Source organism: Danio rerio, chromosome 22 (genome assembly GCF_049306965.1).
Source record: "Danio rerio strain Tuebingen ecotype United States chromosome 22, GRCz12tu, whole genome shotgun sequence".
Taxonomy (NCBI): domain Eukaryota; kingdom Metazoa; phylum Chordata; class Actinopteri; order Cypriniformes; family Danionidae; genus Danio; species Danio rerio.
In genome coordinates this window covers 37,255,111-37,277,426 of record NC_133197.1, presented here as the reverse complement: position 1 = coordinate 37,277,426, position 22,316 = coordinate 37,255,111, and the positions used below count along the sequence as shown (strand labels likewise).

The 22,316-nt window shown below is 36.6% G+C and overlaps 1 protein-coding gene across 2 annotated transcripts in view; it reads right to left on the bottom strand.

Annotated features, from left to right (window-relative positions):
- The window catches only part of tsc22d2 (TSC22 domain family 2), a 55,274-nt gene continuing 32,958 nt past the window's right edge, over positions 1–22,316 (bottom strand). The window contains exons 3-4 of one of the 2 annotated variants that reach the window (XM_009296501.5): positions 3,700–3,751; positions 1–1,791 (exon numbers count right to left, since the gene is read on the bottom strand). In XM_009296501.5, the coding sequence (XP_009294776.1) occupies positions 1,519–1,791; positions 3,700–3,751 (325 nt within the window). In that variant the 3' untranslated portion in view covers positions 1–1,518. 2 annotated transcript variants of the gene reach the window in all.

Here is a 22,316-nt window from a genome sequence, read left to right as displayed (position 1 = left end):
TTTAAAACGGTCTAGTTCTCGATGGAACAGTAATTTATTTCTGACAGAAAACTAAACTTTTTTTTTTTTAAAACAGCACATTACAAGGGTTTTTAAGATACTTTCAAAGGCTCAGTGATCAAGTACAATACGTTTTGCTTTTATAACTACATTTCCTTCAACAACAAAAAAAAAAAGAAGAAGAAAAGAAAAACAAGCAAAAAAAGGAAAGAAAATGTTCAGACCGACGTACAGTGAATGTACAAGATTTCTGTTTGGCTCAAACTGGGCGTAAAATAAAGCAGATTGCTGCATCCATAATACAAGAGGCACAGAGAGACATTAAAAACAGGACGTGCCCTATATACGCAAGTGATATCTGTGAACACTTCTGTGACTTTCATTTATTCTGATAGCATTGGTTGACAGTTTGGAAATCAGTGTAAACTACGCCAGGAAATATAAATCGGAATTTATTTTGTACATTTTCTGCAATGTATTAAACATTTGTTTGAATATCAACTTCGACAACACCATGCAAATAAAAACAGATGGCTTTTTTTTTTCGTGTTTTTTTTTACGTATAACTGGGACTTTTCCTCCGAGACCAAAATAATTCACCCTTCACCATCGAAACATCGTTCACAGACTGCTTAAGTTATGATGAATAAAAAAAAAAACAAACATGAGGTAAGAAGATGGTCTGACAGATCATGCAGAACATGCTAACCAGCAATTAATTAATAATAATAATAATAATATAATAAAAAAAAGCATGAGCGAGAAAATGTGCATTAGAAAAACAAACATTTCTTTGGTTACAAATATGTCGTATGAACAAATTCACAGCTTCATCCCCCATCCCAGATTTAAAAAACTAAATGAAAAGCAGAATTTAAGTACTCAGGGAAAGTATAGCAAGTATACTTGACGAAATCCGAAAGAAAACAAAATACTTGATAACTGGTGCTCACCTGTACAACTGGCTATGCTTTTAATACTTTACAATCTATACACATGTACATTCAAAACCCCAAACCAATTCAACCCTCCAGGACTGTTGTCGAATCACCTTTAGTGTTGGAACTGTGCCTTGGGGACATTATTGCCTAAAACGCATTTAAACAAGTTACTTTACATGTTCAGAAACCAAGAGAACGTTTCTTTATATAATAGACCTCTGTTGCATTGTACATTTACATTATGAAAATAGCAGCCCTCTAATAAATATATGCAAACAGTAAAACTAAAACAGACGAGAGGAAAACAAAAAGGGGGACTTTATCATGCTCTGGAAAACGCCCAGACGTTCCGTTTGGAGATCGTTTAATGGCGTTTGCTAGCGGAGAAACGTCCGCCAATTTCTCCGCGTTTTTTTTATTCGCCAATCGACCGCAAACTCATCCCCGGAGCCAAAAGGAATCTCCCAAAAATGATTGTCTAATACTAGGAAAGCCAAGCGGCGCGTATAAAATCGAAGCATGGCTCTCCAGCGAGTGGCAAACGAGACTGGAAAGGAGTCCCAGGACGAGAAGCGCTTCACGCCGTGGACACGTTGGGTTGTGTAGGCAAGGCCACGAGTTTGCTCGCTTCTTGAAGGATGGCGTTGACCGTCGTCTGCTGCGGGGAAGTGCTGCTGGGGTTGTGGATCTGAGTCGTGAGCTGCGTCAACTGCTCGTTGTTGGCCAGAGATTTCAATACTGCGTTTTCCCTCTCCAAAACAGAGTTCCGCTCGTAGAGTTCTTTGATCTGCTCCTTCAACACCTCCACTTCCTCGCGCACCGCGTACATTAAATGGCTTTTCACAAGATCCTGGGGAGGAAAACAAAAAGTTTGTAAGTTGTACGCACGGTTGATGCACAATATTGCATCGATCTTGAAATGTGTTTGTCCTCAATAGTCCCATCAAAGGATATGCAATGTTGAGTAGGGGGTTACGTTTGATCAACAACGCACTGTGTGCACACAAACTTTTAATTTTCAGTCAGCCAGCCCAAGCACTTCCGGTGAACTGTAGGCTGTATGCTGTAACTGTACACTAAAACACATGTTTGGAGCTATTGACAGCCGTATACGTGTCCCACACTGCTAAAGACACATATATTTTACTAAAGAGTGAAAATTGGTTGTTTTTGCTTTATTTCCAGCAAATTTGTTCTTCCGGTTTGAAACGAGATAGAGATAGTGAGAGAGGGAGCAAGCAAGCAAGAGAGAGTGCGCGCATCCGCTGTAGTGCTGTGTGTGTGAATGAGAGAGCGCGCACATCCGCCGTGGTGCTGTGTGTCGCTTGTTGTAGGCTGTCTGGATTCTGTAGCATCCAGCTGGGTGTTTTTGCGAGGCATATTTAATCGCGATACATTTCACATTCTTCTTTGGTCCAATATGTACCAGCTATGTGTATAGAAATAATGCTGATATGATATATGAAACAGGGCGACGCAGTTTCACAGTAAGTATAGCTGTCGCCTTACAGCAAGAAGGACGCTGGTTTGAGCCTCGGCTCAGTTTTTCGGCGTTTCTGTGTGGAGTTTGCATGTTCTCCCTGCGTTTACTCCGGGTGCTCCGGTTTCCCCCACAGTCCAAAGATATGTGGTACAGGTGAAATGGGTAGGCTAAATTGTCCATAGTTTATGAGTGTGTGTGTCCTAGAGATGGGTTGTGGCTAGAAGGGCATTCGCTGCGTAAAAACTTGCTAGATAAGTTGGCAGTTCATTCCGCTGTGGCGACCCCTGATTAATAAAGGGACTAAGCTGACAAGAAAATGAATGAATGAACGATATATGAAACACAATCGGTTGTGGCAAATATATTAAGTGGATATGTTTGTAAATCTGACCGCACGTAACGCGGCACTCATGTCTCCTCACAAAAGGGCAAACAAAACTAACATATAGCCTGCAGTCCTTGCACAGCCTACACTTTTAAGCGTTTTCTCTCTCTGTTTTGGTAGTGCCCAATTTAAACGTGAGATTTTGGAAACCAGAACTAAATTTAGCAGGAATGGTCGGGTAGAAAACAGGGCAAGTCGGGCAGTGGGTGAACAAAGGCTGAATATACAACGGGAGCGGAATAAAACATGGCGGGAGCGGGACTAAAAATTCAGTCCCGTGCAGATCTCTAGAGCCCATTGAGAATGCATGAGAGTCATTGCAAAGTATAGCCATAATAGAGGGAAACGTTATCATTTGCAAGTGTTTTAAAGGCATTTTAAGAGAGTTTAAAGCATTCAGGCACAATAACGTGCAATATTTGTAGCTTTAATGCAAAATATTTTACTGTATTATTAATACAATGAAGACCATACAGTTTTATTTGACATTTCACTAAACCTGAATCCTGTTTGACTTTCTCCGGTAAACCATAAAGTGCTGATTATTTAACTTTTTTCTTTGCTCTACTGTAATTATTCTTTCTTGCACTTTGTTTATTATTTTTTTTATACAGGATTTATCTAAATGAACGATAATCAACCTGGTTTAATCATAAAAAATGGCCTAGCATATAGTTTCCAAATGAGGCATTTTCTATAATTCCATCACACTACATGGCTTTGATTTCACCGATACACTCAAACGTTTAAAAAAAGATAGTAAAATTAAACATTTAAGAAATAGCAAGGTTATTCCAAGTTACATACAGCTTAAAATTTATTTATTTATTTTTCTTTATCTTTATTAGATCTTAAATCAGGAATGTATTGAATTGAATTGGCATACTCACCATAGCTTGCTCAATTTTGTTATCAATGGCCACAACACTGGCACCAGAGGCACTGCAGAAAAAAAAACAAAGAAAGACGGGTTTGCATTAGCCATCTTTTTTCTAGGGAATAAGCAAGTCCTGTCAGGCTTGTTACATCATATCAGTTGAATCACACTTCGAATGAACTGCCAAATTCAAGTGCAATACAATGTTAAAAATACACATGACACTTCCTTGTTTGCTTATCAGCACGTATCCCATAAAATCTGACATGTGTTCCAAAGCATGATAGAAATCAGGCGTGCGTATTTCACTTTCAAAACATCCCGTCAACAGTACGAACGAGGAAGTCAATTCAGAAATGTGTGCATAAATAGCCCAGATCTGCAGGTAAAATACATGAAATCAACCAGCGGATTTGCTTATTATTATTGGAGTTTAACGATTAGCAATGGTGTCATTTATCATATCTGACTACATTAAGTATAGTAAGTACATTGTAAAATGTTTTTAAGCTAAATCAAATTTACCTTGAGTCCATTGAACTTCTATTATGTTAAACTGACTTAAAACACTGTGTGTAACTTATAAAATTAAGTTAGAACATGATTAACTTGGTTTAATAAGTCACAATAAACTAAAACATATGCTGTCATGACTAATTGATCATATAATTCTTTACATTGCACACTAAACCAAGAAGTATCATGTGCTACTGCCATTATTAAAAAAACAAACCAATAAACAACCTTTAAACAGTATGAACAGATAAATTAATTCAGAATTTGTGCACAAATAACCCAGATCTGCAAGTAGAACAGATTTATTATTAGAATATTGTTTATTACTGAAGTTTAATGATTAATTACGGTGTCATTTACCTTATTTGACTAAAGTACAGAAAGCAAGTATACTACAGTATGAAATGCTGCTGCTGTCTTTATTAGGAAACAAACCAATAAACAAACCTGTCAAAAGAGATATAAATTCAGAATTTGTACATAGATATCCCGGTTCTGCAGGTAAAACAGATGAAATCGACCAGCAGATTTGCTTATTATTATTACTGGAGTTTAAAAATTAGCAATGGTGTTTATTTAAGTACAAAAGTAATATATGCTTGTAGCCATTAAGACACAAACAAACTAACCAAACAAAGAGATAGATAGACAGATGGACAGTATTTAATAGTACTATTAACAAGATAACGATATTTTGTCACGATTTTACAGTATAAAGATCAAGCCGTTATTTTTATAGGCGGAGTTTATGGATTGTACCGCATCACAAGCATGAGGTGACTGCGTCTAGATTGCAAGTGTTTTTTGGAGGAATGCAATGTTGATCAGGTAGCCTTTGCTCCTGTTTAGTCTAAACTTCCCAAGGTGACACAAAAAATCTCATTAACCACCTTAAAAACCATCACAAAGTGGCTGTCATCAGTGGGCTATTGAGTTCTGCTTTGCATTTTTCTGTGCATTACTAACATCACTAAACCAGACAACATTTGTTCTATAAGTTATTAAAATATTAACAAAGATTCAGCAGTTTTTGTGAAGCGTTTGCTAGTTATGTAGACCAAAGACACTGTACCCAACTGTTTCAAAGTAAAAAAAATTAAAGTAATTGTGGCCCTGTTCAGGCAGGTATTCAGGTTCGTTTTCATCAATCTGATGCAACTTATTATTTACAAGAAGAGAAAATGTCATTTAAAATTTCAGATCAATTAAGGATAGATGGATAGATTCTTTACTATTATTATTTTGGTTAATTAACACACAACGCGATCTTGGTATGTCTTTGCTAATTTTTTGTCAACAAAGCCTAAACTCCTTTTTTTCTGGTCTTTAACAGTGCTGTCACTTACCATATCTGCTATAAATGCTCATAAAATCATGTTGGTTCTGACATAACCATTATTTTAAAAAAGACTGACAGAAAAAAGGCGCATTATCTTTCGTTCATTCATGTTTTATCAATAAACACACTACGACTTAAAAAAAAACTTATAAACAGACATTTCATAATAAACAAAATAATTTAGATTCAGCAAATTACGTTTTGTCAGTTTCGCGCCTCAATATTCAAACTGAATCCAGCTTGCTAATTTAAAAACCGTGAATAACCGATTATTATCCGCCATGTAAGTGTTTACAGGGGTATGTTATGTTGGTTTATATTCACACAATCAGACTTTCTCTTTAATAATATAATTTCAGAAAAATTACTATGCTAATTCTAAATAGTGAAATCATATTAGAAACTTTCAAAGCACAACATTCACTCAAATAAATTGTGCTGATGTTGTTTTTAGGTCATAATTACATCTGATTTCAGACCGAATATTCAAAGTACCATGGTAAACAATAGGGAGCATGTCAATTTGCTACGTGAAAAAAACGTTAATAACGGATTATTATCCGCCATGCAAGTGTTTACTGAGGTAAAGGTGGTTTTATATTCACACATTCGGGCTTTCTCCTTAATAATATCATTTTTAGAAAAGTATCATGCTAATCCTAAACAGTGAAATCTTATTAGAAACTATCAAAGCACAACATTGTTCAGTCAAATAAATCGTGCTGACGTTGTTTTTAGGTCATATTTACATCTGATTTCAGACCGAATATTCAAAGTATCATGGTAAACAATATAGGGAGCGCGTCACTTTGTCAAGTGCGAATATAAAAACAATTTACCTCAATAAACTGTATTAGTACGGACGTATATTTTTATTAATCAAATTTTCGCTGTATTTATATTAACGAACTCAACACCGCGCTAGTGGGACGCTGCGTACGTGACACCGCTGTTCCCCTCGCCTCACTCTTCAAAACAGCCTTAACATCGCATAATAAACACACGACTCTCACATATATGCTCTTATAACATTCATATGCAACTAGCCAATGCATAAACAACAACAAATCACGCGTCTTTTAGCAGAAAGCCGCCAAAAGCACAGCACACGAGCCAATGAATTCTCTCACAGAAAACAAATCGCGTATCTGTTGGGTGTATAAATCTCAACATTTACCTGCATCGTGCTCTGTACGCCACTAATTTCCCTGAATAAGTAGGCGAGGATCCAGAAGAATATGGTAGACAGTAACTCATGTGGCAGCGCATGTTGGCTAGTTTGAGTCTCAGAAACAGAAGTGTGTTTCCATGAAAGGCTCTTCAGGATTTAAGGAATCTGCTCTGGCTGGGAGGCGTGTGTGTGTCAAGAGACGTAAAGCGAGGGGCGGGGCCACACATCAGCAAGCTCTACATGCGGCTGTGTTTTTAGAGTGATATCGCGCATGCGCAACACAGTCAGCAGAGTCTTTGAACACTTGATCTTGTGACTGAACTCTCTCACTCGATTCTGCTGAAGTTTCCTCGTTGGTAAAAGAGTTCTGTGGATTTATATCGCATATAAACCACACAGACGACTTTATTGTACAAAGCACGTCTTGTAGAAAAAATAGTTTAGAAAATACACAGTTTTGGAATGAACACCTTTCATCCTGCATAGGTTTGCTCACTTATCTGAGTGGGTCAAGTTTTACAATCAGGTTAAAGTAGTTATTTTTGTTGGTTAATATATTTACTAACAGGCTCGTAGCCAGTCTGGTGAAAGGGGTGGTTCTTATTTTCTTAAAAAGCTTTTGCAGTTATTCGCCTCCGTTTTTATTTAACTATGAGATTTAAATACAGCATTTTAGAGACATTTTTGTCAGATTTCATCATAACCACACTTTTTGATGAACTAAAAATATTTCCTAAAAAAACTGCAATTTTTTTTTTTAAACAAGACTAATTTTTAAAATACAAATTTATTACATCATATATCATTATAAAAAGTAGCAATCTGTTAAAGTTTTAAAGTTAAAAAAAAGCTGCAGCCTACTGTCATTTATTAGACAAAAAAACTAACAGGCCAGCACATTCAACTGTCCTCAGTCACAATTTGGCCACTTTAATAAAAAAATAATAATTAAAACACAATTATAATAATAATGTAGTAGTGAAAGAAGGCTTCTCCTAAATCAGATTATAGTCTCACCGAAGCAACAGTCGGCAAATGATTCTATTTGGTCTTTAAGCATTATTTGATGGATAATTTTCATTATTTATCATGGCATAGCAATCAAAATAGGACAATTGAGCTCATGTATGGGACAAATTCTGGATTTTTGTCAGCGAGTGGTGGGTCTTCCGAACCCCCCTGGCTACAGGCCTGAAGAGTTAGAACACGTTTTATGCTTATAGTAAACAGGTTTTTAATAGAATTTTGCCAGTAAAAGCGCACCTATAGTTGTTTCAGACGCAGGTCAGATTTTCTCCAGGTCAAATTTTATTTTGTTTATATAAATTTTGTCTAAAAAATCTATCCAGTTTCATCTGGAATGCATCTCAGATCACCTTCTGAAGTGGTTTAAGCGATCGGATTTATATCTGATCAGAACAAAACAAATGAAGTGAGCAAACAGCCTCAAAAACACAGACGTGATGGGAATGTACACACCCACTATACATATACACTTGTAATCATGCTTATTTATCTGCATACTACTGACTATTAATAGCAACCTGTACATATATTCATATGTTGTAACATATACACTTGTAATCATGTTCATCTATCCCTGTACATATATTCATATATTGTAACATATACACTTGTTATCATGTTTATCTATCTGAACACTACTGTTTATTAACAGCAACCTGCACATATATTCATATATTGTAAATATGTTCATAGCTTATCCAACCTGTATATAATGTTCATAGTACATCCATCTGTAAATATCACCATAGTTTTCTATAACTGCACTTTATTTCTTATTCCTGTATCCTGCACTTGCTGCTATTGCACTGCTGGTTAGACCTAAACTGCATTTCGTTGCATTGTACTTGTACATGTGTAATGACAATAAAGTTGAATCTAATCTAATCTAAATACTGCCTTTTGCTGTGTAGTGACATCTGACGGCTGAGGACTCCGCTTGCCATTAAAGCCTTCGTCCGACAGTTATTTAAAAACAATAATGCCAAAAATAGAGAAAGGGAGGTCATGCACGGACAAGTCAATAAATATACAGGACATCCTGGCTAATGTGGCCAGTTAGCCAAGAACCTCAGGAATAGGGGCAGATTTTCATCTGTTAGGAAGAAAGTAACTTTAGCCTTACCCTGTTTGGCAGACTTTTGAACAACAATATTCTGCAATTTTTTTTTATTGCAGTTTTTTGCCTGCCTTTTCTGCCTTCTTGCTCTTTTCGACCCATAGCGTTACTCAGTATGGATGTCGCATCATAGATTTGAACATTACCACTCAGTGGGTTATGTCACGTCACTCGCGTCACATTATTGTCACATTATTAAGGCTCTATGGGATTCAAATTACTGGCCAGTTATTAAAAATTACACTTTATTACAATAATAATAAAAATATTAATCTTTTATAATACAATAATAATAAATATATTATTACATAAGATAATTAAAAGAAACTCTGGACCTTTTGGCTGTGGGGGGTGGTTCGTTTGATCCACCCGAACCCCTCCTGGCTACGGGCATGACTAACATGAACTAATAATGAATAATACTTGTTAAACACTTACGAATGCACGATTACAATCCAAATTCACACAAAAAGTTCACCTTTGTTTACATTAACAAATATGAATAAATACCATAATAAATTAATTTCCATGTAAATGCACTAAATACTAACATTTCTGTAAAATACAGACTAATTTAAGAGTTAAGCATATAACTGTACTCTCCATCTTCCTTGTATTCGCTTATTTAAAACAGAGTTTTAATGAATTTATATTGCATAGAAATCACACAGCTGACTTTTCAATACAAAAGTTACCACATAACAGTATAAATGATTTAATATTTTAATAATAACCAGGTTAGTTTAACAGTTTAGCCTATAATTGATCTCTATCCTGCTTGCACTGAGTTTAATAATCTTAAATTGGAAATAAACCATGAGGTTTCAATGCCTAAACCCTTACAAAACGCAAGGTAAAGTTGGTTTTATATTTGCACATTCAGACTTTCTCCTTAATAATATCATTTCAGAAAAGTGTTTTTTATTGTGAAATAGTAAAATCATATTAGCAGCCAATGAATATCAAAGTACAACATTGTTCACAGTCAAATAAACAGTGATAATGTTGTTTTCAAGTCATATTTACATGTGACCCTATATTCAAATTAGCGTAGTAGATAATATAAAGAACGTTAAATGAAGGAATGTGCAAATATAAAACCAACTTTACCTCAATACAAAACACAGCTTATTTAAATATGCTCTTTTCAAGTTAATCTACAATTATTATTCTGCATAAACTGAAGATGCACAAACCTGACATCTATTTATATTTGGTGAAAAGTGAACAAACCACATTCCCTTGAATATAAAAATAGTGTTATATAACTACGACAACAAAAACAGAAAATTGAATATAACACAAATATGCGGATGATTCTGCTAGTCAGCACTCTCCAATTTAATTCTGGGTATAAAGACAGTTGTCATAAAATATATCCAGCCGAAGACTTTCTCTGAATATTTGCGTTTTCTTTGTCTAATTCTGTGCGACCTCAAGACAGTAACTTTCCATCCTCACCGGGGGATTGAGAAAGCACGTCAGACAGACCTGTATGCAAACTGACACGCACCACAGAATGCAGGAGTCTCCCAAACCGCATCAAAGCGCTTTACGTTTCACAATCTGAGCAACTAAACCAAACAAGCTCCATCCAGTTAGCCTACAAGAATGGTTCACTTAATGGCTGGTGATCAGAACCATTCACGTGTAAATGCTCATTTCATGAATATATTAACATAAGCTCTCAAAGTTTCTGCAGGTTTTATCAAGTCAGACTTTTAAAGACCTTTTAAGACTACTATGAATAAAAAAACATTGACTTATACATCTCTAAACTGGAATGATTATTTCCAATGGCCTGGTTGTGTAAAGTAAATAATGTAAATATTTCTTAGCGACATACTTTAATATGTCAAACCAAGAAAACTCTAGTTGTATACACTATTTTCAACATAATATTTCTTACTTTTTAAAAGTTTAACTTTATTTATTGTGGAGGCAACTATATAATTGTTCAAAAACATAGATATTTGTTGGCTTTTGGTCCAACCTGATTGAGTAAAACTTCAACTTAATGCATTCCTGTTATAAAACCTTAAGTTTCATGCCTATTTATATATTTTATGTCGACTCCCTTTTGTTTCTGTAAATAGTTTTTGTATGAATGGAAGACAACATAAAAGAATATATCGCTTGGTTATTATCATGAGGCACTGTGTAATTGTTTTTACTTTTCTTTCCCTGATTTTATCAAAATGGATTGTTGGTGATTGGATTTATGCTGGCCCAATTTGGTAGCTTTACTTGGAGAGAGGAACATTAAGATTTAAAAGACGTACAAAGCAATATTTCAGTGAATTTAAGACTTTAAGGCTCAAAATTTAGTTTTTGAAGTATTCCCATTTATTATTTAATGCTCATTTTTGAAAATTTCATTTAAAATGCTTAAATGGAAACAATAAGATGTGCAAACATTCTTAAAATCTGGTTATGCGCACAAATTAATAGGATAAATGATTATTGGATAAGAAAATATGTGCATAAACTATGGTTGAAACACGTTTACTGACTAAATTCCAGCTTGTGCGTCAAAAAAGCTATTGAATTCTACTTTCAGAAACCTATGATAGCAAATATGGGCATGATGACGGCATTAATAGACAAACAAAAGAGTGACCGCATTATAAAACATCTGAAATGGTTGTTTGGTCTTTCTAAAATCCCTCAGTTAAAGTCTGTTATCACAGTGGTTCAGTATTATTATTATTATTAGGTGTGTAACGAATCAAGCTTGATCAGTGCTTCGTACAGATTACAACCCACAAATCAAAACACACGTGACCCGTGGATTTTTTTTTTTTTCTATACTAAATTTGTACAAATCGCTGACAGTTCGCCTCTCGCGTCATCCAAATCATATGTATAAAAGCATTTAGACTTTCCTGAAAAATAAAATGATGATAGAAGATGTTGTGGTGGGTTATTCGGGATGTGGTGGGTTTCTTAGGTTATTAAAGGTGTTTTCTGTCACTACGTGTTTAGCTTGCATTAATGCATTTAGTGTAAGCTGCACCATTAAGCATTAAAGATCGGGATCTCAACACCCACGCAACATCAATTATAAATAATGGTGATTTGCATATGTTTATTAATCGTTCGAATCGCTGCATTCAATCATCATCATTCTATTATTATTAACCACAAAACGTTGAGCATCTATGCTCCCAATGTGGTCTCACGCCTCCAAAAGTCATTCATTGCGTTTCGTCTTCTGAGGCGCAAGTCATTTATTATAAAAGAAAAAAGGCCCACTGTGGCTTCTCCTGCTGCGGCAAATTACATTTACTTTCGGATATTTGGCACCAGTTTATTCAGAAGTGATAATTTTGTTCTCTCTGACTCATTGGATGGTTTTATTCGCAAATGTTTTATGCGAAATTAGTTTCACGCATAAATTAAATTTGCATATTTGGATGGAAACACACCTCTTGACATCCCTTCTGCATTCATGAGCTCACCTCAGTATAGGAGCCTCTGAAAAAGCCTAGGTCAGCAAAATAAAAAGGTGTGAAAGCAGCAATTAACCCCAAATGGACGATAAGGTTTATAGTGTCCACTGCTGTAAATGGGGTTCAACACCTGCGTGTTGTAAAGCACACCGACTGCACAGAGAATGTCGCACGCTAGTCTAATTAAAATACCAAATAACTACACACCCAAGAAAGAAATTCTGAGACTTGGAAATTCTCAGTTTCTCTCAATTTGTAATTTAAAGTTTTGTGTTCAGGTATGTAACTGTTGGAGATTTAGTCATTGGTGACGACATTATAGCGGTTTAGTGTCTGCTTTTATATTAGGTGTCGGATTAATATTTGCTGGTAGGAAAAATCTATTTGTGCACTTCTGCTGTTTATACTTTAATTTGCATTTCAATTCATTTATTTTTTTCTACTTCACTCCAAATTAGAATAGCGAATGAAGAGCACACAAACATACGGACAGTTATAGGTGCTGTACATTGTTATGGGTCCATGATGCTACCATTCGGCACAAATCCATCAGTTTCCCCTTTCTGTCTGTTCTTTCTATGAATGAATTATGTAGACGCACTCTCCATGCGTTTTCTCGTCGGTTAGTATTGCTATATTTCATTGCACAACAATAGTCTATCAGAATTTTTGACTAAAAAAAGAGAAATCACTGTTTAATTTGATATTTATAGATTATTTTAAAATTATTTTTAAATTCCACCTCTCCTGCTGTGCATCAACTAAGCTGTTGAATGGTCAGCGTATGAGGCGGCTAGGCTTACCTAGCTTCAGTTTTGATTAAATTATTTTCTAATCGGTTGCCTATTATGTGGTGAATATACACCTGTAAGGGATACTGCATGGAGACAGCAGTCCTTTTTTGTCTGGCTTTCTCAGATATCTCACCTGTTCACCACAAAAATAACTAATTATACCCCTGGGAATGTCTGACAACAGCACATACACATTGAAATAGACATGCTAGGCACGAACGCTTGACAAGCGTAACAGCAGTAGCTAAGGAGGGCGGGGCTTAGTCAATTGGTCAAAAATATTTTTACTTAAAATTTGGAAGAAATGTTGCCAGACATTTACGAAATATAAACATTTGCCATAAATCCAGTACATTCAGAAAAAACCAAGTGATCTCTTAAGTGTTACAGCTGTAGAAACCGTGAAGAATTCGGTGGTTCACCAAATGTGATCTTTTGGAAGTAAATCTCTAGATGCTCCATGATTCCATGGACATAATTTTTCCACCACATCTGAAATGACTTGCTTGGAAAGTAATCGCATTAAAAAAATCTTGACCAAAACCAACTGATTTTATGGTAGTTCTTGCCAAAAATGCAGCATCTTAACTTGGAAATTGGACTCTAATCTTACAATAACAATAACAAAGGGGATATATCAAGATTAACCATAGCATGCCATGAAAAAACGTCAAAATAACAGAAAACGCTGGATTATATACAGCCACTGCCTTTAAAACGTATTAAACAAATGTCATTTTCAACCTTTTCCCTGTATCACACATTTAGTTTGTTAAAATGCTGAATTCATAAGGCTGTAAATTATTGGAAGATTAGTATGAATGAACTTGCAGGAGAATAGCTGTGGATTATGGTGTCCGGCAGCTCTTTTGACATGTTTCGACATTGGTTGGCACAGCGATATCATCTTATTAGCCCATTCACAGTAACCTGTTCTGCACAATATGGTTTTGTGCATGACGTCAAATATATCTACATGTTGCATCGTGACTAACACGCACAAAAACCCCACTTCAGTCGACTTCAGCTGCAACTTCCTCCTTACAGTATGAGTGAATGGAAACTCAGTTCTGGAGAAAACACTCTGAAATTAGTAATGCGCTTTTATGTGTTCAGGTACACGTAGAGATAATCCTGGATCCTAACCTGTTTTCAGTTTCTTCAGTTGGGAATATTCTGAAGAAATTTGGAAACCGGTAGTTATTGACTTCCATATTATTATATGCTTAATGTATTTGGCAGCAGCTACTGGTTTCCAGTTGCACTTTAGTGTTCAACAGAAGAAATTAACTCATAAAAACTTGGAACCACCTAAGGGTGAGTACATTTTCTGGTGAACTATCACTTTAAATGAGCTCAAGTCTGACTTTAAGGTGGCATATAGTGCATTGATTCAATAGGGTAAATTGTTTTTTGATTTTCTACATAGTAGTTTTGTGGCTTAGCCAAGTGCAAAAATTCTCTAGAAAGATTTTTATATGCTCATTTCTAAACTGAGGATTTACCACAAGAATCAGACATCCATTTTGACCATATTTGGAATGGTCATGAATATTAATGAGCTCTGGTGTGCCATAATCATGAGAGAAAATGGGAATACGAGCCGGAAATGTAACAATTTACAATTATTATTGATAACTAATCAATACTGAATCAAATGAAAATATAACATGTAGAATACTAAATAGAAAAGCAAAATGATTTAATATTTACAGCCTTAAAAATTATCAACTAACACCTCGTTCATAATACGAGTGACTCACACCGGCAAAGTGACAAAAAAACGTTAATTTCAACAAAGAGCGAGCAACCTTCAACAACCTACATCTACACTCCGACAAGGAGGGAGGGTCGAGCAACACGACAGAGTTGAGAATCCTTTAACTATATGCAAATGAAGAGCAAATTTGAGCGACAGCCAATAAGAGCACCAGCAGAGCTCGCGTGATCCTCCCTCAGCTCCTGTAGAGGTCGTTGTAAATGGTCGCAATGACACAGAACACCATTTTTTCCTGATCATCTTTGTAAATAAGCGTTTTATGTACCGATTGCATTTGTATTTGTATGTTTTCTCTGAACATTGGTTAATTTAAGGCGGCACATAAACTCATTGGTTCTCTATAAACATCACCATAAATGTTACCCAAGCAACCTCAAGTTGGGAACGCCCACCAGCGATTTCAATCACCTCCCAGAATGACAAAGTCGCTGCTAGTGTGAAAGAGGAATATGATTGGGCCGATAAACAATATTATAACGAATCACAATAAAATTCATGCCAATAACAATGATAACCTCTGGACTTTGATCTAAGAGCCAATCACAGAGCAGAAATGTGCAACAATGCGAATCTGAAAGTGTGTTGATATTAGAGATGCAACGAATTTGCGGCCACAAAAAATATATCGGCCGAAAATGTTATGCCATTTAATGGACCCTCTAATTTTTGTGGCTTTAGTCATTAATGGGGTACTCTTTTAAATCTGGAAGCGCTAACAACTTGTATCAAAATGTATATCATTATCGTTCGATATGGAAAATAAGGATCAAGATTGCATTTTTGCCATATCACCCATTATGCCATATGCACTAATGAGTAGGGCGGTGCGATTAATCGAATTTGGATCGCAATTTGAAACGTTGCAATTAGCTAAACTACAAGAGGCGGCAATATGAAACATATATTATTTAACTTTCCTCCGCTCAGAGCAAATCTGTGATTCCCATCTGTGTGTGACGGACACTGTATTTCTGAAAGCAGACACGTGAACTAGGAGAACGTTTTTCTCTCACGCTTGAACCACATCTGACAGATTATAACAGCTTTAACACACACCTTTCAAAGTTGTGTGTCTCAAAACACTCTGTAATCCACTCGAAACGCTATTGAAACTCATTTTCGGAAGGCAAATTACCAGTTGTAAACGCTGTAAAAGGAAGTTCTAAACATTCTACCGGAAGACGCTGGTTGCTATGGCGCCTTCCATGCAGCAGGCAAGAAAAAGGTCTATAACAGAGCAGAACGCAGAGCTAAATGTGTTATACTGTAAATGTAAAGAAGAGACCGTCATGTAATAAATCCTGAACTTATAATCAGTGAATATGAGGTGGTTCCACTTTCTAAATGCGGTATTAATTTGTCCCATTTTGGCGCTTTTAATTCTTGTCAACACATTCAGGTGCTGCTTGTCAATGTGACAAGGCTTCTACTTTCGTTCTTTCTGTCAATTGCAGAAGAAATGATCGATAAAAGGATTCTGATGAACCGCTGTAAAAGCAGCAGGCACGGTGTGACGTGCGTGCATGCAAGGGGGAGTCAGATTTAGATACAACACCAGCACTGCATGTTCAAATCTTTAGCTTGACTCATGGAGTGAATCATTCATTTGCGCATGTGCACAATAGTGCAAGTGGAGCTCGTGTGCTACCTTGGAGTGGTCTGTTTCACGCAGAATGCGCACATGTGGACTCAAACCATATCGATATAAACAATATTTGATAGTCCCACGTCGCATTTGGGAATCACATGAATATATACCCAGAACTCAACATACCGCCCAGCCCTAGACAGAGGGGGACTAACTAATGAAATGTCCTCACTAATAATTTAATTTATTTTAAAAAATGCGCTGTCAATATTAACCTAAACATGCAAGAAGGATTGATTTTCACCTCTCCTCGAGTTACTCCCCAAACTAAAACAAAGACAGCCATTCCGGCACGTAACACACATTTTCAAAGCAGAATATCTGACTTCAGATAAACAACACTGTTTACTTAGCATGCTTCTTAAATATCTATGGTAAATACTCAACATACAGCAGCTTTAAGAATGCAATGCACGTCAACCTGCACGTCAAAAACAATATTTGAGATTTTAAACTCAGCGTTTAAGGCTGTTATGGCTTTGTTTGGAGTCCTAAATGAGGACATGCAAACAACTAAAGACAAAGAAAATGCCTTGGCCTTGTAACATTCATAGCTGGAAGAAGAATTTATGAAGAGTAAAATCACCAATGCCACCTAAACAGTCACTTTGGCTTAGTATCCTTAGTTTGGCTTTAATAAAATAAATAAATAAATATTTTCTGGGAAGATCGACTAGAACATTTTTACAAAACATTTAACCCTTTAACAAGCCATATTGAGAATAATGTACTCCTCCAACCATGAATCCGCTCAGCAGCCTCTCCCCATACAAGTTTTATTTTTATTTGATTTAATTAGTTAATTCAATTCTTTTCCTTTTATCATATTCGTTTGTGTCTTAAGTTGGTTTGTGGTTTAAAAGGCAAAACGAAAATAGTTACTGAATACCTGCAATGTACTTATCAAAAACACAATAAAATACAAATAAACCCATGCATGAGAAGCTGCCAAAAATGCTACTTAACTGCCAAGCATATTTAGATTAAAACCATAAAATTCATAACGACCCATGAAACGAACTGAAATGCCGACAGTGATGGTCATTCAGAGGGTATCTTCCCTCAGATGTCCCCGAAGGCATGTTCAGTTCACTTAATTCTTTCAGCTCCAAATCAGAGTCATGAGTGATCCATCCTGAACACTCGAATGCAGTAAACAAGTCCGGAGTCTTGAGAGACGCCGCTAATTAATTCGTCGAGCTGTTACATAAGGGTTTTTTGGGCCGCTCACAGCTGGCCCAGAATCAATGACCTCCTAGCGCTGGCGGGAGTCATGTGGGCCTTGTGATTCATGCGGATCACCTCCATCCACACCAGTCCAACAGGCGCCTCCTGCTGTTTGGCTTAGATAAAAAGCTTATGTAAAACTGCAGGAATTCATTGTTTGACAGAGAAAACCAGAACGGAAATGCTGATGAGCCCCTTTTCAATGGATCAATCTACTATTAATTGAACAACCCACATGCAAATGGCACAAGTCAAGTTGCAAGTGGCTAAATATGAAAATAAATCCTTAATTCTTAATAAAGCGTCGACTCAACTTCTGAGAAAATGCTGTTTTGACTTTGGTCCTGACTAGTCATGCACATTAAACTGCATACAAGTTTCCATGTTGATTAAATTGAATTAAAATAAAGTACACACTCACCGGTCACTTTATTAGGCACAACTGTCTAACTGCTTGTTAACGCAAATTTCTAATCAGCCAATCACATGGCAGCAACTCAATGCATTTTGGCATGCAGACATGGTCAATCTGCTGCAGCTCAAACTGAGCATCAGAATTGGGAAGAAAGGTGATTTGAGTGACTTTGAACGTGGCGTGGTTGTTGGTGCCAGACGGGCTGGTCTGAGTATTTCAGAAACTCCTGATCTACTGGGATTTTCACGCACAACCATCTCTAGGGTTTACAGAGAATGGTCCAATAAAGAGAAAATATCCACTGAGTGGCAGTTCTGTGGGCGCAGATGCCTTGTTGATGCCAGAGGTTAGAGGAGCATGGCCAGACTGGTTCCAGCTGATAGAAAGGCAACAGTAACTCAAATAAGCACTCGATACAACCGAGGTCTGCAGAAGAGCATCTCTGAACACACAACACGTCCAACCTTAGGGCGGATGAGCTACAGCAGCAGAAGACCACACCGGGTGCCGCTCCTGTCAGCTAAGAACAGGTAACTGAGGCTACAATTCACAGAGGCTCTACAGAATTGGACAATGGAAGATTGGAGAAATGTTGCCTGGTCTGATAAGTCTCCATTTCTGCTGCCACATTCAGATGGTCGGGTCAGAATTTGGTGTCAACAGCAAGAAAGCATGGATCCATCCTGCCTTGTATCAACAGGTCAGGCTGGTGGGGGTGTAATGGTGTCGGGATATTTTCTTGGCACACTTTGGGCCCATTAGTACCAATTGAGCATCGTGTCAATGCCACAGCCTACCTGAGTATTGTTGCTGACCATGTCCATCCCTTTATGACCGGTGTACCCATCTTCTGATGGCTACTTCCAGCAGGATAATGTGCCATGTCTTAAATGCATGAATCATCTCAGACTGGTTTCTTGAACATGACAATGAGTTCACTGTATTCAAACGGCCTTCACAGTCACCAGATCTCAATCCAATAGAGCAGCTTTGGGATGTGGTGGAACGGGAGATTGGCATCATGGATGTGCAGCCGACAAATCTGCAGCAACTGCATGATGCTATCATGTCAATATGGAGCAAAATCTCTGAGGAATAATTCCAGTACCTTGTTGAATCTATGCCACAAAGGATTAAGGCAGTTCTGAAGGCAAAAGGGGGTCCCGACCTGGTACCAGTAAGGTGTACCTAAAAAAGTGGCCGGCCCCTTCTTTATATTCTGTGAAAATCCTGGGTTCCACACAATCAATTTGTTTTGGGACAACAAGAAGGAATTAAGTTAACATATTAGTTTTTACAAATATAAGTGGATTAACATAAAACAATTATGCCCCCCCCCCCATTCACAAAAAAAAAGTAATAAATTGTGTTGTGTTACCTCACCTTGAACGAGTAATTTGAACAAACAATAAACATCAATTTTTTGGGTGCACTAGCTGAGAATGTTGCTGTATTGCAGGATATTTCTTTGCTGACTACAGAACAGAGTTCAAAGTTCTTTCATTCAGGATATTTGTAGATGCAAATACATAGGATTTTGAGTTAAACAGCTTCTTGTTTGACTTCTGACAAGAATTAAAGAGCGCAAAATAGATCTCCCATTATTACACAATCTCTTTTAGAACGGGCATGATGTACTTCAATTAGCCTGTCAATAACACTGACTAGAACATTAGAGGAAAAACATCAAATTCAATTGAAGCCTTTCAATCAGAGCAGCTGATTGCAGCGCCTGGATTAGTAAGGACATTTTCACTAAATGATCTTTGCTAAATTAGGAATCTGAATTTTTCTGTAGAATCAGAGGGGCGTTTTAGGCAATTTAACTAACATTCTTACAATTAAAAGTCCTATAAGCTTCTCTTTTTTTCTGCCTGTGGTTCCAAATAAGAAATATTTTGGGTTTCCAAAAGAATCCTTCAAGTTAACAGTTTCCCAAAGAAACTGTTTATCCAATGAAAAGGTTCCATGTGTTTCCACTGATTGCAATATTTTTAAGTCATAAAAGTTTATTTTAACCAGTTAAACTCTGCTGTTATTTGGGGATTTCCTGGATTTTGCCTACCCAAATTTAAAAGCTTCCCAAATCCACATGCAGAGGTGTAAATGCAAAAATCTGGTATCATTTTAAAGAAAACCCTTTAAATTTTCATAAAACACTATTAAAAGTGTTTAAAATATCTGTATATGTTGTCTGTGTTACAATAAACACCTAAAAAAAAGAGGCACTTTTTGTATTTTCTTTTTATAAACTCAAATTTGAAAGTGTACCTATTAGGTTCTGTGTGTTCTAGGGTGCTGTAATTAATTTTGGTGGTTCCTGCACATGTCTGTAATCATAGAAAAAAATAAGAAAAATGTCTCTATCATAATCTATGCAAAAGTTATTGTATTACAACTGATAAATGTGTTGTTTTCACTTCTGCGCCATGGAAACACCACGATTCATTCGGCAACTGTTTGTTATGTGAATATAATTCAGTAAAAAGAATGCTAGAACTGTATGAGCACCGGCAAGAGCTTTCATTTGAGCTATAACTTGTACATGTGTCATATGAAAAATATGAAAATGAACCAATGTTCAATACCCAGCTCGGTATCCAAAATACAGTGTATTTAAGTGTAAATAACTTTTGTACTGTAGAATAAAAACCAAAGTGATGCATATGTGCATAAAATATAGATTCTACACGTTTAAACTAAACCATTTAAGGGGGTCTGGTGCAATGCTAGCCCTTTAAATCTTAAAGCGAGAGTCGATGACGCCATAGACCCGGGTCTGCGGAGTTTAACTGGTTAATGACCCCAATAACACTCCAGAAGTTTTTCACCGCCCAATAGATAAAATGAAGAAAAAAATCTTCATTGGTAAGAATGATTTTTCATGCACAAGTTGACGATGTCAAGCTCCATGAGGGCCAACACTACACCAAAATGACTTAAGATAATGAAAATAACTATTATTAATCATTAATACTAACTATGTTTAAACGAGATACCCAAGACAAGACTAAAATGTTTTTCCCAGTACTGGTTTGCGGCTGGAAGGATATCCGTTGTGTAAAACACATGCTGGAATAGTAGCCAGTTCATTCCACTGTGGCAACCCTTGATGAATAAGGAACTAAGCCGAAGGTAAATTAAAGCATTAATAAAGACTAAAATGTTTTTATTTAAACTACATAAATCTCTAAAAACGTTTGTTAACTGAACTGTGATGAATGCGGTGGCCAAATCTCAGAGAGTTTAACCCCCCAAATCAGAGCTTTTCGTTTAAAACAAACACACTTTATTTTGCCTGCTGTTTTATTAAATCTTTGCCATGTGGTTTACATTGGGGTTCACATCAGCTACACTGCGGAAGATTCATTTATTGATCTTCACAGTTTGAATCGATGCATAATGACGCCAGTGTGACTTATATTTTTGTGAAGAAAAAATCTGCAATTTAAACCATGAAGTGATGCACTGAAATGAGGCAAATCACAATAATCAATATATCGACTCATCACACAACACATAGACATGACCACAGTCATTCTTGGTGATGCAACATACATCGCCCATACATAAAAACCAATTCTAGCAACATTTCAGCTGATTGTGCAACATCTCAACACTAGTATACATACATTTATCAAATGTATATCTGACAATGTACCAAGACGATGATCAAATCAAAATCTTGGTGAAATGAGCAGCATTTTTTTGTGCTTAACACAGGATTAGAGCCCCGTTTCACCTGGTATTGAGATGCGTCTGCTCAATCATATCAAGTAGATGAAGAAGACACTTTAGCGGCTACACCTGGTGCTTTAATCCGACTCTTTTGTCCGCTTTTGACAGCATTCCTCATTTCTTTGACAGGAAGATCTATAGGGAGTGTACGTATGGGCGTCTTCTGATCTAACATTGCGAAATATGCTCCCAAAACGTACATTAGGTATGAAAGGAAACAAAAATACAGCAACCTCGCTTTTGATCTGACAGCAGCAAAACTATTAGTCACACCTGGTAAGAGAACATTTCTGAACGGCAGGCAAATGAATGTAAAAATCATCAAAAGTTTAATCCTGCCAGGCTGATATGCATTACACATTAACAATTACGTTTGTAGGTTGTAGAGTAAGGGGGTATTTAGCAAT